This window comes from Leiobunum rupestre, chromosome 9 (genome assembly GCF_980474605.1).
Source record: "Leiobunum rupestre chromosome 9, qqLeiRupe1.1.hap1, whole genome shotgun sequence".
NCBI classification, from domain to species: domain Eukaryota; kingdom Metazoa; phylum Arthropoda; class Arachnida; order Opiliones; family Sclerosomatidae; genus Leiobunum; species Leiobunum rupestre.
Window position 1 is genome coordinate 37187471 of NC_143392.1, and position 16539 is coordinate 37204009.

The following is a 16539-nucleotide window of genomic DNA, read 5'->3' on the forward strand; positions in this document are numbered from 1 at the left end:
TAATTAACCGAAATATAAGGATCATAATATTCGGAGGCTCCGCAGTATTTTATGATAGCCAAGGGTTAACTCCAATAAAGTAAGGCCTTATTTTAGGGAGGATTACTAGTATAAAAGCGAGCTTTACCCCAGGGGAAATAAAAACCAGGAATTAAGTCCCATCCGTATTATTTTCATAACTTTTTAATTAATACACGACGCAACTGTATTTAAATATAATTAAAAATAATAAAAATTGGCATGAAATCGTACAAAACATAACCGTATTATTTGCCCAAATATATAAAACTACCGGGGTATTTTAATCAAGGCACGGTTTTCGAAAGGTTTGTTATGCAAATCTTGATCTAATTAATTCAATATTTTAAACTATTATAAATAAAATATGTACCAACCTTAAAGTATCTTATATTTTATTTTTGAATGCAGGTTTTTTCCTGAATTTACCTAGCAAGCGCGCAAACGCGTATTCCCATCCCTCTACCGGGAAACAAAAGGCAAAACCCGCGACTGCGCATTAGCGAAGGTATCACATGGAGCAACCATATTATAAAATAACGTAAAGTACGCCACCTTACGACTCTTAACGATATTACCATGAATATCGAACTATCCTTTTTACTATCTGGAGCTGGGATGTGCAGTGTCTTACCATTCGGGAAGATTAGGCCTACTCACTTCCGGTTAAAGTTTGTGACGTAACACGGTCAGTTCTTCAGTTCTCCGCTACAACTTCGCATAGATCTAGCTCGGTTAATAAAACTCTAAAGCCCAACAATTTTGTTTTTATTAAAAATTATCGATTAATATCGTACTTTTAATTTGTTCCAATCGACGATAAATAATTAACCAATCATTGGAACAAATTAAATGTATAAATAGGATGCAATGGATAATATTTTGCGTCAAACGCTAAGGCCTAAGCTTTAAGACTTGATAAATGTGTTCTCTGTTTAGATTCTTACAACACATATTCAAAAGTTCACGGAAACCATTACTTATAAATAATAAATATCTAATAAACTTAATTTAAATTAATGTAAATACTCTCATCAACATCCCGCGAAATCCTGATTTCCGGCTCAATGATTAAGAAATAAGAATTTTAATCAGCCAATGAGAGTGTAGAAAATGAAATTATTTTCCTTTCTCGATTAGCCAATAGAAAGCCGGAACGCAACCGGATGTAAATAAGCCTACCGCGTAGCTTAGAGACGTGAAGATTATTTAAAAGCCTTGTCGAGGCTACACTTTACGTTCCTCTCTCTAATTTCTATGGTCTTACTGCGTTTTACGTAATCATATAAGCCAATCAGGAGACAAACGTTTGTAGTTGACGCAATCCCGGATTACGCGTTTTATCTGCCTAAGAAAATTAATTAATTATTAGAAGACCAGTTGATAATCCCAAATAAAGATATTTGCCGTTAATATTTTTATCTATTTTCCTTCAATCAAAAAGATGCGTAGTAAAATATAAGAAATAAATTTCTCGCTAAGCCTTGGCAAATGAAAACTAGCCTACTTTCAAAACGATTCCCATCAAAACAATTTTTGAGTGGCGGCGCGTGACCAACGTCATAATTTCGAAGCCATTCTAGCCACTGTGCTCAAAGTACCTAATGCAGTTTGATATTCATGGTTGAAATGAATACATTCACGATATTACTATTTCGATTTATCAGAAAACGACGCAAAAAGTGTTGTATATTAAACCTATCAGGGTCGCACATTTGCAAAGTGATTTAAGCAATTTATTCGCCGGTAGAGGTATCGTAATTAAGAGTTTGTAACGTTTTAGGGGGAGCCAAAATGTCCCGCGTTCAAATTCACCAATTAGTACTGGAAGCATTCGAAAAAGGAGACGGGTGGCGAGCTTCCATCGACTTACGACAGGGGACGCTAGCTACCTTGTTAGTCTTTTCCGGCTGCTGCCCAATCATCCCAAGAAGCGGGTTAAACTCTACCGAGAATGACCGTAACAGAGCGCCGTTAAGGAGTAAGGTATACATCGAGGTCTCGACATTCGAAAAGAGGATTTACAATGAAATACGTCATAGCGAGCTTTTAGGCTTTAATTCGGCCCCGAAAGTTCGAGAGACGCGTGGGCGATAAGAACGGGAGAGGAGAGAGTTCCAAATTGGGAGGATGGCCGAGCCCCGGGCCTGATTAGAGAAGCGGGGTTGGGGAGGCGCCCCCTTTTAGTCGCTTCGCTGACTCAGAAAATTTCTCCGCTTGTCGGAGTTTACCGACAGACAAACGCTTAGTAGCTTATGGCCTTTATCGAGACAAAATCGTTCATTTCCGCTCCTTTTTAAATTGACCTTATGATTAAAAATTCTTTTTTAAATTCGCCTAAATTTAGAAATTAAATTATCTGTTTTAGAGTTAGATTAGAACATTAAAATTGTAGATAAAAATATACCAAACGCCTGTAGAAGTGTTCCATCCGCCGCGCACTGGTGTTCAGGGAGGAGCCCACTATCAGGATTAGCCTAAATTATTTGAACGTAGGTCAAAAACTAACAGACTGGAAAAGCGATTCTACATTCTCACTCTGGATAAAGTTAACTATCTGGTGTGCATTAAAATACCCAGAAGGAAAAAATTTCTTCGGCTAATCAAATTGAAGATAGCGTTTAAGTTGAATAGTATCTTCCCCCTAAATTTATAAATTAAATTATCTGCTTTAAAGGTTGATTAGATAATTAAAATTGGAGGACGAAATACTGTCAAACGCCTTTAGAACTGATTCACCCGCCAGTTCAGGGAGAAGCCCAATATCAGGATGTCTAAGTCATTTAACCGCAGGGCAAAAACCAACATCCTGAAGTGATTTAAAAGTTAACTATTTTGGATACGTAATATAGTAATAATTATCATAAAGAAAACATTCCAATAAAATTTAAGATAGCGTGAGAATTTTTAATATTATTACGTACCCCTGGGCAAAAAAATATTTTTAATCCGCGAATTACCTCAATTAATTATTTCACGTTCACGTAATCTTACAAAAATAAAGACGACGAATTTCGAGGTTACGATTTCACCACGTTGTAAAATACGCGTATTCCTTTAGGCCATAAAGTAGCAACCGGGATATACACGCCAAAAAAAGGGTTAGATTAAAACTGGTTTTAAAGCGACCCTTTCCGAAGGCCGCTCATAGATGGCACTAGGGTCCAGGAAACGATAGTGTTTTATATGGCGAAAAGGCCGCAGTCATTCGAGCCGAAGACTTTTTACGTACGCGAGAGAGAGACGGTAAAAAAATGTGTTGTTGACTAAGAAAGCCGGGAAACGCGGGACAGGTCAGGATAAATTTCCTTTCTCTCCGAAGCAACACACTTGTTACGAAAAAAAGGTTAGTAAATTGTTTCCGTTCACAATCAGAGTTTGATGATGAGAATGGAAAGAAAGCTTTCGATACGGAACTCGGGCAGGTGCGCGTTGAAGGGAAGAATCGCAGCAAATCGAAACGGACCAGCGGAGCATTGCTAGAAATACGGCGATTCCGAACAACCGAGGACTTTCGGCCGCTTCTTAACAAACGTTACACTCGTTTTGAAGTTTTGAAAATGACACCGGCTGGTGTAATCATCCGGTGGTAGAATTTTCACGGATTACGAAATATTTTGAAATTTAATTTAGAACAAATTTCTCGAAAATTATTGGTTCATATTTTATTAAACAAACTTAGGTTTTTTATTGCATAGGCTTAATATTAAGTATAATTTTACGCAATACACGCTTTTTTATAAAGAAATACATCGAAAATTGACGAGTAAATCCGACGGAAAGCCGCGCTAAGAGGCTTACCCAATTTTCTCCCGGAACACAGGTCCTCCGATCAACTGCGATAGAGATTCAATGAAACGCCGGTAACAGCTGGTCCCAATCCATTCCGCCGACGGTGAGAGGCGAGACTCCATTATCCCCAGCCACACACGCGATACAATATACGAAACATAATCAAACGGAAGAGAGAGGACATCCAATATCCAGTGATTACCAGCAGCGGCTACTTGTCCAGAGCGAGGAGGAGGTCCCGTGGTGAATAATAATATACCAAGGCGGAGACAGCGTCATCCTAGCGAAGATTAAAAATGACGGTGAACATTGGCGGAGTCGTGTCCGTAATCATCTTCTACATCTTGATCCTGGCCGTCGGCATCTGGGCCGGACGCAAGAAGAAGAGCGGCGCTGATGACCTCGAGAGTGAAGAGGTCATGCTGGCGGGTCGGAACATAGGCCTGTTCGTCGGCATATTCACCATGACTGGTAAGACAGAGATCACTTAAAATAACGCGTCAAATAAATTGGATTGAACTCGAGGGATCCGTTTCAGCCACGTGGGTGGGCGGAGGTTACATCAACGGGACGGCGGAAGTCATGTACAGCGACGGGTTAGTCTGGTGCCAAGCTCCTTTCGGCTACGCTCTCAGTCTAGTTATTGGTAAGTTCCCCGAATCGAGTTGGAATGACTGAAGGTGAATTCATTTCGTCGCACGCAGGGGGTTTATTCTTCGCCAACAAAATGAGGGAGGAGGGATACGTGACCATGTTGGATCCCTTCCAAGAACTGTACGGTTGCCGAATGGGTGGACTGCTGTTCTTACCAGCTCTGTGCGGGGAGGTCTTCTGGTCGGCCGCCATCCTGGCAGCTTTAGGTAGGGTGTTCAATTCAATTTTCAATATTTATTCAGTTGTAACCGAGCTCTTTGGTTTCCCCTTACATAAAAACTTGTTAAGGTTAACGGTAATAGTTAGTGTATTGAGCTGTTGGCTCCCGTGGCACGAAGGGCTTGCCACCACCCTCCTACGCATTGTAACCCGGCCACCTGAACTAATACCTTTAAAAGTCGTTTGTGTGGCCTAAGGTGGTGCCAAGGGTATCAGCCTAGCTGATTATTATTATTACTATTGATGGTCTTGCGCAGGAGCGACGGTGAGCGTCATTATCGATCTGGATAACAACACCTCAATCATCGTCTCGGCCATCATCGCCATTATCTACACGCTTTTCGGCGGACTCTACTCTGTCGCCTACACCGACGTCATCCAGCTGTTCTGCATATTCGTTGGACTGGTTAGTAGTAGGTAGAATATTAGGCCTATCAATAACGTTTGTATTAGTTTGGGTACAACCTTGTTCGTTGTCGTTTCCTAGTGGTTGTGCATTCCATTCAGCATCAACAACGAAGCGGTGGGCAGTTTGAAATTACCGGATAACGACTGGATCGGGCACGTGGACAGCAGGGATTTCGGCAAATACCTCGATTTCGGCTTGCTGCTCATACTCGGAGGAATACCTTGGCAGGTACGCGAAAATAACGCCGCAACAATCACCGTTTGCTTTATCTAATGATATTTAAACGACTTTTTCCTCAATTTTCTTTCGGCGATAAATAGGTATATTTCCAACGGGTACTGTCATGCAAGAGTGCCTTCAAAGCCCAGCTGTTGTCTTACGTCGCTGCCGTCGGCTGTATCGTCATGGCCGTTCCACCCATGATCATCGGAGCTGTTGCCAAAGCTACTCGTAATTTCATTTATATCTCGTTTATGGGTCCGCAGAATCGGTCGAAAAATACGGTACAAGTTTCAGATAGATCCTACTCTTTCGTCAGGGGACTCACAATTTTCAGTGCAGGGTTGCCACAATATTCTCAGATTCAAATTCAGTTATTTTCCCTGACTTTATAAGGCCAAAATTAGACAATTTTTATTAAATTAAATCAACTTATATTTCAATACAAATGTTATTTCAACGTTAAAAAACTTGGATAAATAATAGTAGTTTCTACTAGGAAAAAAACCTGACAAGCAAATGGCTTTCGCGACAGCAGCGCCGCTTCGGCGAAGTTAAAGGAGAATTTCCGAAACTCCGTAATACATAGCCTTCTACAAGGCAGAACCCGTAAAAAAACACTTAGCAAATGCACGCGAAACGCTAGAGTGATATATCCAGGTAGGAACTACAAGTATTTATCCAAGTTAAAAAACCTTTGAGGGATCTAAATAATAATAGCAGAATTTACCATAGATCTAGAGTAAAATTACCTTAAGAAAGTGTCAAGATTAAACTTGAATATAACCTACAAAGCAATCTTTACGGAAGACCCCTTCAATTTTCCAAATTGCCCTGTACAGTGGTGCCAAGCATTTTTAAAGCCAAAGGCAAGAGCGGACAGATCTGCAAACGTTGGTGTTTCACACCCAATACCTGAGGTTATATTCCCTTTAATTCCCTGACCTTATTGGCTGATTTTTAAATTCCCTGATTTCCCTCAAAATTCAAACGATTCTGTGCCACTTCAACAAAACCTATCCACCAAATCGTTTAGAACTATTAATACACTGATCCTGGACGTGCAAGCTATTCTTTATATGTTCCTTGCCGCTTGTGCTTTAAGTCGTTGCATCTAGGAGCAACAAACACAAGGAGAACGCAGTGAGATTTTGAACACGCTAACGCAGTGTTGTGTACAAATTTCATTGGACGAACCTTTACACTGAACGTTTTCCGGGCGGGGGGGGGGAGACAATTTCCGAATTTTCCCCTTCCAACGGCAGCAGGCGCTAAAGCGTCTAACCAATGAAAACTGTACGCAAGAAAATGTGCAACTTTTGACGGGTTGCGTTCTCCTTGTGTGGGGTGCTGTGCTTGTTGCTCCTAGCTGCCAGTAATAAGAGCTGCTTTTCAAAAGGGTGTAAGCCCCGCTAAGGCGAGCGTCGACGCAAAAACCAAATTGCGTTTGGCCTAATGATTTTAGCTAAGCTTTTGAAAATGAAAATTAAACTTGAGGAAAACAATGCGTCTTGACGGCATTATCTCCGTCGAAGGTTGGAACGAGACAGCATTCACTGGTCCCCTTCCCCTGGACAGCGACCATCGGTCTCTGGTTCTGCCAATGGTGCTGCAATTTCTGACTCCCGCTTTCATCTCCTTTATCGGTCTGGGAGCCGTGTCCGCAGCAGTCATGTCCTCGTCGGATTCTTCCATTCTAGGTGCTAGTTCCATGTTCGCCCGGAACGTCTACAAACTCATTTTTAGGCAGAATGTAAGAAACAAGTTTGGTTTGCAAACGGTCAATGTTTATTACACGGTACGCTTTTGTAAATGCAGGCTTCGGAACACGAAGTTGTCTGGGTGATGCGAGGATCCATATTGATGGTAGGAGCGCTGGCCACTGGCATGGCGCTGACGGTCAAATCCATCTACGGGCTGTGGTACCTCTCCTCGGACTTGGTCTACGTTATTTTATTCCCCCAGCTGGTCTGCGTCGTCTATTTCAAGAGTTTCTGCAACCTGTACGGATCGCTGTGCGCCTACATCGTGGGGTTCCTGTTGCGGGCCTTGGGCGGCGAGTCCATCATCGGGTTGCCGCCGATCATCCACTACCCCTTCTTCGACTACGAGCAGCAGGACCAACTCTTCCCCTTTCGGACATTGTCCATGTTGGCCAGCCTAATCACCCTGCTGAGCGTCTCTTCGCTGACCAAGTGGCTGTTCGAGAGCGGTCGACTGCCCGCCCAGTTGGACTTTTTTCATTGCGTGGTCAATATCCCCGAAGACTCAATCAAAGTTAGCGAACCCTTGGAGGGCGAGATGACCGCCTTGGGACAAACGGACATGAAAACCTACCAAACTGAAATGAACGGAAGAGTCAACCCGGCCTTGAACTTGGGGTCCGAAGACGACGGGTCCTCGCGACCCCTGAGCGGCGCCAAGCTGAAGGACATGGGACCCACCACTCCGGACTCGTACGACACGAAGCTTTAAGGGCTCCTCCAGCCTCGCTATAGACAGTTCCTTTACGTCAAAACCCTCATTTTTAGGACTTTTTTATGGTTCGACGTTAACCATAGCCCACCAATTTTCAAATTAGGACAAAGTTTATATGATTTCGTATAGGCCTAATACAAACGAGAGTTTCCGCGTCAATTATGTTCGTAGGCCGCCATCATTGCCACAGGGTAATACGTTCATTTAAACGTTTAAATGGTAGCCTCGATGTTAGCCTCGTTGTATACCCAACATTCAGAACGTATGGCTCAAATTTCGACTCTACCATAACAACGTGTTGAATGTTTTTAAAAGTTTCCCATCCGTGGGATCATGTAGAGATAATTTTTATAGTTTAAAAATGTTAAAATTATAGTTTAAAAGGTAGGTAAAAAATTGGTATAGAAATTCAAAACCTGAAGAATTAACAGGTCTTAAACACCAATAATAATAATGATAATAATAACTATAAGAAAATACTCCAAATGCTAACGACAATCGAATCTGTGTTATTTGTAGGTTGAATCTATTTGTATAATATTATAAATATTTAAACGTTATTACTTTTCGTGAAGTTAAAAAAAAATTCAGAGGAAGAGGTTATGTTGACGAAAGCCAAAGCTTCGAAAAACAATACTACGAAAAAATTCGTTTAAAAGTATTTCTACACCAAAGGTGCGTAAACACGACATACACTGTAACGAATTTGAATACTACGTAAACAATTTAATTTGTATATATGGCTTATTAGCCTGAAAATGGGACTACGTTAAAAGTGGATATAGTTTACGATGTGTTGAAATCTAAAACTGGATTGAGGTTCAACCAGATTTAAACTTACAAGCGGTTAATTCTGGTTAAAAAATAATCATTGAAAGTATTACGAACATTTTTTAGTGTTGGGGCTTTCCCAAAAACAAAGATTTGTAGAAAGTTAAATGTATTTTGTAAGTTTCACCGTATTTTAAACCCCTATTGTTAGTTTTTGAAACGTGTTTGTTGACAATGTGGTGTTTTAATTAAGCGTTAATCATATAATTAATCAAAGAAAGCGGTCGTATAATCAATATCAGAACAATCATGTTTTCCATGATATTTTGCGAAAAACAATCATTCTGTAACATATTCTTTTTGTGGGTGGGTAATTTATACGTGTGTTATATACAGTTATCGCGAGAAATGTGATATTTAACGAAATATCTATCAAAAAGATCTGGAAAGTTTAGACGGGTGTAAATATTGTTACGTTAACCATAAATTTTAAATACTGAAAAATTATCGTTAAATATGTATATTAGCAATTTTGACAATTTGGACCTAACGTTAAAAATATTGTTAAGTTTAGCTGTTTTTGATTTTATTTAAATTTTACAACGATATGGAATAATCACGTAACGTGACTGAGCCGATTTGCCTATGTAAATGCATAAGGTAATATCAGAATATCATGGCTAAGACACAATTATAACAGCAATCCCAAAAAACGATGGAAAAACAATAGGTTGAAAGTTAGAAACTATTCGCCTGAGAGTAGGTAGTTTAGGGACAATTTTCGATAGTCACTTTTGCCAAACATTCTATTGAAGAAGTTTGGCAGCGGTGTAGCCTCGTATGAAATAATTAACTAAGTATATTAATAAATGCAAGGCAGTCGAATAGTTTCTAATTAAAACCAGCAACCCCCAGAAAACGACGCCATAAATAACTATCATAGAAAAAATATCTTAGCTCACCGTGAAACACACGCGTACGGCCATAGTAATAAATTTATCTGATATGAATATATTAATTTAAATAATTAAAACTAGCAATGCAATAATCCAATTTTATTAACAAAAAAATCAAGCGACGAAACCGTGAAGGATCAGGCGGCTTCCACGCGTTGCAAAGTGGCGTTCATTTTCAGCGCGCTTTTCCTTACAAGTCCAAGGCTTAATATCCAGAATATGCGATTTGACAATCATTCAAATTTCGCAACAAAAACTAACCAACGTTATTTTTGTACTAAACTGAAGCGATAGTGTTCTTGTTTCTTTTGTAATATATATATATAATGCGAACTATCAAATTTACTATACCTAATTGAAATGAATCTAATCACTTACGGTGACAATCAACATCAGTCGTCCATGCCGGAATCACTAATGGCGGACGATTGGGCAAGAATTAATGGAGACAATCATAAGGCGGACTCCCCTTTTTTGGCCCCTTTTATGACAAAACGCGTTTTTACAGCGTTTTAAAGTATTTGGAAGGCAAAATTGAGGAGTTTAGCGCAAAATATAACAATCTTTTACAATAAGGCATTTTGACAAATCAATTTTTAATCAAATTTTTAAGTAATATTCAATTTATTTAATAATTTATAATTTTAAGAGTTGAATTGTATTCCCCATTTCCTCCCCCTTAATAAAAATATCATGTAGTAGGTAACAACATTATTGTAGCAATACCTAAAGAAGGCATAAGTGTATATTTTTGTAAATTAGAATTTATGGTGTATAGAAATAAGATAGCAAAAAAATATTTGAAGTGTACTGACAAATACACCACGTAAAAGTAGTAGTGGAGATGTATTTGACTGTTCTACATAAGTAGCTCGTGTCCTAACAAATGTACTTAGAGATTAATTTACATAATGTATTTATATAGTGTGGAAAAAACTCCCCAATGTTATAAAAAAAAATGTACCATGAGTGCTGTAAAAAAAATATATAAAATAGCTATAAAAGCACAACAGTTGGTTTTTTCAAAGCATACCAAATCTTGCTTTAAACATTTATACAAGTTTTTATTTTTCATATGAGGTGTATTTACATTCAATACAATGCAATAACATGGGCTTTTTTGGGAGAAAAACCTGAGGGGGGAAAAGGGCAACAAAAACCAAATAACATGAAATCACGCTGAGATCGCAAACTTTGGCTCAAAACCCGGATTTAAATTCATAAAAAATAACCAAAATATATTGGCCCCGTAAATATTACTTTGGAATATTCAGAATAGTATTTATTACTTTAATTTCATTGGCACAATTACATAATTCTATTAGGAAGACGATGGAAGATGTTTCGGGAACTAAAATAAGCTGAAAACATTATAACACCACATAGTGTATAGTCGTTTATCTGGATTAAATGGTAAAAACAATGTTTACGAGCCTAACCACGTTAACAAGGACCAAAGCCTCATTTACAGGATTTTGTTATAATTATCCATAAAGGGCCTTCTGAAGTAATAAGATATCATAATGGGTCGATAAATTAAATATCATTAATTTCATTATCTGATTTAAAAGAACTCTGGATAAATATGATATGAAGATGTCTTTTTTGACACTTACTGGCTTTAACTGTCATGTTGGGTTTACAGAGGTATATATTTTATCATTTATATAATAAAGAAGATATTTAAAATAAACACATTCTCACGGGTCTACGCTACACTCTTATACATTTTGTTATAAATAGATCTAACACACTAAAATATTGAAATTATTCCAGTAATCTCTTTTGCTTTTAAGTAAAAAAAATAGCTCACCCAACTTTAGCTAATAAAGAGGTATCTAAATAAATTACGGAATTTTGATAAATAATACCATCCAAAAATAAAATTTTTGGTTTATTAAAAAAAACACTGCAAAATGCAAAAATTTGCGCTCTGAATTTCTATAAAATCATTTGACTTTTTCTTAACCCTTATTGTTCTGTGCATGCTATAAAAAAATAACTGTAAGCAGAACTATGCTTAAATTAAAACAATAGGTTGCCCTTAAGCCACTTTTTGTAGAAATTATCAAAAAGGAGAGAAAAATATGTACAAAAATTTATCATAAGTAGATTTTAGTGGAATCACGATGACTAGCTAAGTCGCAAAAGACTAAATGTTTAAATTAGAGGCTCCTTACAAGTTTCAGACGCAAGTCTAAATCAATTTCATTCAAAATTAGAATTGGATAAATAGTTAAAGTTAAATAAAATTTATAATTACCTTAGAAAAACCAAATGAATCTTCCCCCGTGTTTTTCTTAGTAAATCTATAACTTCAGCCGCTGTCTTATCCATTAAGGCCTCACCATTCACCTAAATTATGATAAATATAAATTATATTGGAACTAACACTTGAGCATAGAGCAATTACCTCAATTAATCTATCTCCAACAAGTATTCGTCCATCTTTAAAGGCAAGGCTACCAGGATGAACAACAGTTACAACTGGACTAGAAATTTGTGGAGCCAATTGCGTCGTATTTGGAGGTAAATCATCGCCCAAGCTGAATCCCAGCCTACTTTGCCAACCTCTATCTAGTTGAACGTACAACTTTCTCAGCTAAACAAAGATGGTTGCAAAATTTTGATTTAAAACTTTTAAACAAGAATTCAATTGCTAATTTTACTTTCTGTCCAGATGAATGAAATTCCTCAGTTTCTTCCGGGGTACTATCCCATGACTGGAGAGAAGTGAGTCGGCGTGGAGGCACGGGAGGGCTATATAATTCTCCGTTACTTCCATTTTGTGACTGATTAGAAAGGGGAGATTGACAACCAGAAGATAAGGTACTAAGGCTCAAGTTCAAATTAGCCACATTCTCCTCGTTGGAGAGCAACGTGGCACCCCTCCACTTTAATAAGCCTTCTCCCTTCTCATCTATTTGCTGTTTATCGGTATTGGCATCATTAGAGTTAGTAACTACAACACTGGCTTGACGGTGAAACAACTGATTGGCATCTTCCCCTTCCGCCTGGGACCGTACAGAGTTTTGTTTCTTTTCATTTATGCACAACAAGTCCAAAGATTTTGGCCTGGAGTTTCGGTTCATTCCCGCATTCAAATCTTCGTTGCTGTCATCACTTTCAATATCTACATCTGGTTTTGGTGTTGGCAATGGTAAAGACTCTGGTTTAGCTTCTTCGGGTGACGGCGATGGAGATTCGATTATAGAGTTAGGTAAATTTAAATTCAATGGCACATCACAACTGCTTTTAGATTCTGCAAAAAATAAATTTGTTATGACATTTCTACAAATGCAAAAACCACATAATTAACTGACCAGCGGAGGAAGCTGAAGAAATTGACTCTTTCTTAAGACACCTTTCCTTCGTTCTTTTAGGAGAAGAGGAATTTCCATCAGATTTTCGTCGTGCTTTATCACTTAACAATTCCCGGGCTTCTATCCTTAATGGCTTAGAATGAGGTGTGTCTTCCAACGAACAAGGTGAGAGAGGGTCAGCGAAGCGATAGATTTTAAGTGTTACGGTATCAGTAGCATTCCTTAGCAAATTTACCGCATCATTTCGACTACAATCAGACACATCATGCCCATTTACCTGGAATAATTCCCAATAAGCTCGTATTGCGTTAGATAAGAGGAAAATAACAACCCCTTATCTACCATGATAACGAAATTGCTGTCGTAATATGACATGATTAAATATCGAGTGTTTATTACCTCCAATATCCTATCACCAGCTTGTATTTGACCATTGCTAATCGCTGGATCTCTAATTAAAGCTTTTACGTAAATTCCTGATGGATGAGTGTCCATGTCACACGCTTTTTCATAGCGAAACACACTAAATCCCAAAGTGCCATCTTGCTTCATAAGAGAGACATCAAGAGAGGTATTCTACAAAAAGGTTACAGTAATGTATAAAAATAGAGTTAAGTTAATAATCAATGTAACATACCCCTAAACTTGAACCACAATTCAATGTAGTTGGTCTTTGCAAAGTGTTAGATGCTGAACTAGTTGGTGATATCATGGCAGAACTAGCTGGTGAAAGGTCCTACAAAGAATTCATAATTCATTAGTAATTTTATGTGATTAAGTTAAAATAGCTTTGAATGTACCTGTATGTAAAAAGAAACGGGTGGCATTAAGGAAAGTTCTGGTCTAAAGATCTTCAAAAGTACATCATTAGAAGCCACTCGTAAAGTCTCTAGGGCCTCCTATAAAGTCCAAATTAAACAATGTACAATGAAAGTAAACAGAAAAATCAATAATAGTTTCCCAATATAGGTTTGCCTTACTGTATTGGTGAGGCCAATCATGTTAAGGCCATTAACTTCCAAAATGACGTCCCCCACTTGTAATTCCCCACAGGCTACCGCTGGTTGCAGAGGATAAAGCTTTCGTATCCTAATCAACTCGCAAATAGGTCCCAAACGGCTCATATCCACTCCTCCAAATATCGCTAATCCCAACCCTCTGCTACTTTTTCGAATTGACACTTGAAAACAATTGTCTGAAAACATTTTCATTTGAAATAGAAATAAATACAATTTAATTTATAAAGTTAGCTAAGAAACACAAACTGGTATTATAACGGCAACTATAAGGCCATAATATTGATAATACATTTTCTTACCTTGATTGATGTATTTGAAAACATCATCTGGTTTTTCAATGAGCCCACATTTCTTTTTTCTTCTCCGAGGAATTGGTTTTGGATCATTGGTCCCATCCAGGTCATTCGGTGATGATTGCCCTGAACTTCCACCCGTATATTCCGAAGACGTATCACAAATAAGCTGCTTATCATCATCAAAACTATCTGCAAGTCCATTCTTTCCACCATGGTCATCCTCTTCTCCACCATTACTTGCAAGGTACTTGGTGGCAGGGCCCGTGACTCTACTGGATGGTCCGCTGCCTTCGGATCTCGACTTATTGAGGTTGGATGTCTCCGAATGAAACACACTATCAAAACTGTTAAGAGAGTAATCCTCAGGTACCACTCCCAGAAGTTCTTTGCTCGTATTTGAGCTGTTTGCACTGACATTCGGTGATCGTTTCTCGGGTACGTCCAAAATTGGAGAGCTTATGGAGCGACTAAAGTGTTTACCCGAGTTTGAACACGCAACCTGAACACTGCCATTGGCCATTTGACTAGACCTCTCGTTAGATATACTTTTGACACTCCCATTGCCATTCTCAATAAAGCCATTTGTAAGTTTCTTATCGGTGTAAGCTTGACTGGAAATGTCAATAAACTTGTAACCCATATTGTCACTATCCCCGAAACCATCATCTTTGGAATGGTGAATTAAAGCACAAGTTGTCACTTCTTCCTTCGAGGCATAATCCTTAGGTTCCGTTTCCGCCAAAGCCCTAAGCTCGGCGACCGTAGGCAAGACCACTTGCGAGATACTTCGAGCATATGTTGGTGTAGTGGCCCTATTGACGGTGGTCCCTGAATTGGAGTCCAAAGTGCTTTCCGAGATGAGGGAAGTACGGCTGCCCCTTCGGCCCCACTTCGCGATCATGTTATCCTCGTCTTCATTGGAAGGAGTGGCGATGTCAGAGTTCGATACGACGGGCTGGGCACTTCTTAGAAAACATAGTTTTCCAATGTGAGGGCTTTTCTTTAACAAGGCAACTCCTTCTTTGTAGCTCACACCCTCTGTTGATGTTCCATTAATTTTTATCAATTGATCACCTGTAGGAAAAAGACAATAATATTCAAAACTTGTCCCAATTACACACCACTTCAATAATTTTTGTGGCGCCATCTCGAGAAAAGGATAAAAGGGAAAATACGAATCAGTTCTATTTTACGATAGTAGATGGCGCGCTTGTACGGACAATATAATATAAATTTTCGACAATCTTACTGGTAAGTGGTAACTTGGCTATCCTTCCTAACTTTTACCACGAAAACCAAGCACGTAAAAGCACTATTTCTGGAGTTTTAATTTTCCCATTATTAAAAGATCTCGGTGGGTGCGTGGAAAATCAGAAAAATCGCGCACATGACTAATTCAGGCATGGGCGTGATTCTTTTTTTACATAATACATTATCAACGAGTTTGTCTTCGGAAGAAGCTCTTAAGAATTAAGCGCGGCGCACCTGCGGCTGAGACATGGCGCGGCAATTAGCATTTTGCTGAAAAGGGATTCTTGGCAACCGCCGTTCGTTTATGAATAACCTTTCATACTAGCACGCCGTTTATTTAGCATAAAGACAATAGACAATAAAAAAAGGTAATGGTATATAAATTAATGTCGAATTTCCATTTCCCGATGGCAACGTCAGTCTCCCCCCAAAAGACTAACACCATAAGTAATATTATAACAATAGTGTTTGACACGAATAGCAGTTGAAGGGTCTGACATTTAAAAATTTTGCGTAGAAATCAGAAACTGATTGAGATTTCAGAGCCCGACATTCTTTTCTTACGCTGATTTTCACGCGGATTTCAGGATTTTCAATTGGATTTCAAGATTTATAAATTCATTTTTCAAGTATTTTTCAATATATACATTTAAGGCACCTAGGTCTTAAAAGGCCACTGTATATTTTCGTCGATAGAGATTTAAAAAAAAATTGAAAAGGTTTGTTTTACCATAAGTAATATAATAAGTACGACACCTATGTTTTAATGCTAATTTTTTTACCGAACCTTAAATTTATCAACATCGACTTCAACTTGGTCTCACAACCTAACTAAGTAGTATATTATCGTCCTTTGTAGCTGTATATTTAGACACTAGGGGGCTCTATAATAATATTGCTATTTGTTATACTCGTATTCTTAACACGATAATACAGACAACCCTTACGTAAGGCATAAGGCGCGCAAAATAATAACAAACAAGTAGTCCCTTCATACATCCATTCGGATTAAAATTATATTTATTTATATGCTTGACAAATTAAAGAGGTTGATTCATAAATTATTTAAAGGGGGGATGCGCCGTACTGAGACAAAAAAAAAGGCCAAATTTATCTAGATCTATTCCCCTACAA

General features: G+C 38.4%; 2 protein-coding genes across 7 annotated transcripts in view; one reads left to right on the forward strand and one right to left on the reverse strand.

Moving 5' to 3' along the window:
- Positions 1 to 9613, forward strand: part of ChT (choline transporter) — a 57763-nt gene extending 48150 nt beyond the window's left edge. For 4 of the 6 annotated variants that reach the window (XM_090158042.1, XM_090158043.1, XM_090158038.1 and 1 more), the window contains 8 exons: positions 3842 to 4281; positions 4349 to 4456; positions 4515 to 4670; positions 4941 to 5089; positions 5171 to 5320; positions 5413 to 5542; positions 6847 to 7064; positions 7130 to 9613. In XM_090158042.1, coding sequence (XP_090014168.1) covers positions 4107 to 4281; positions 4349 to 4456; positions 4515 to 4670; positions 4941 to 5089; positions 5171 to 5320; positions 5413 to 5542; positions 6847 to 7064; positions 7130 to 7786 — 1743 coding nt within the window. In that variant the 5' untranslated portion in view covers positions 3842 to 4106 and the 3' untranslated portion in view covers positions 7787 to 9613. Of the gene's footprint in view, positions 1 to 3056; positions 3365 to 3763; positions 4282 to 4348; positions 4457 to 4514; positions 4671 to 4940; positions 5090 to 5170; positions 5321 to 5412; positions 5543 to 6846; positions 7065 to 7129 lie in introns of those variants that run through there. The other 2 variants (XM_090158039.1, XM_090158041.1) reach the window with 2 other exon arrangements.
- Positions 9614 to 10785: 1172 nt separating this feature from the next.
- Positions 10786 to 16539, reverse strand: part of LOC149927334 (tyrosine-protein phosphatase non-receptor type 13-like) — a 48147-nt gene continuing 42393 nt past the window's right edge. The window contains exons 22-31 of the mRNA XM_090159087.1: positions 14158 to 15228; positions 13820 to 14034; positions 13640 to 13738; positions 13477 to 13575; positions 13239 to 13415; positions 12840 to 13116; positions 12186 to 12778; positions 11930 to 12118; positions 11780 to 11871; positions 10786 to 11713 (exon numbers count right to left, since the gene is read on the reverse strand). Of these exons, the coding sequence (XP_090015213.1) occupies positions 11677 to 11713; positions 11780 to 11871; positions 11930 to 12118; positions 12186 to 12778; positions 12840 to 13116; positions 13239 to 13415; positions 13477 to 13575; positions 13640 to 13738; positions 13820 to 14034; positions 14158 to 15228 (2849 nt within the window). The 3' untranslated portion in view covers positions 10786 to 11676. The remainder of the gene's footprint in view (positions 11714 to 11779; positions 11872 to 11929; positions 12119 to 12185; positions 12779 to 12839; positions 13117 to 13238; positions 13416 to 13476; positions 13576 to 13639; positions 13739 to 13819; positions 14035 to 14157; positions 15229 to 16539) is intronic.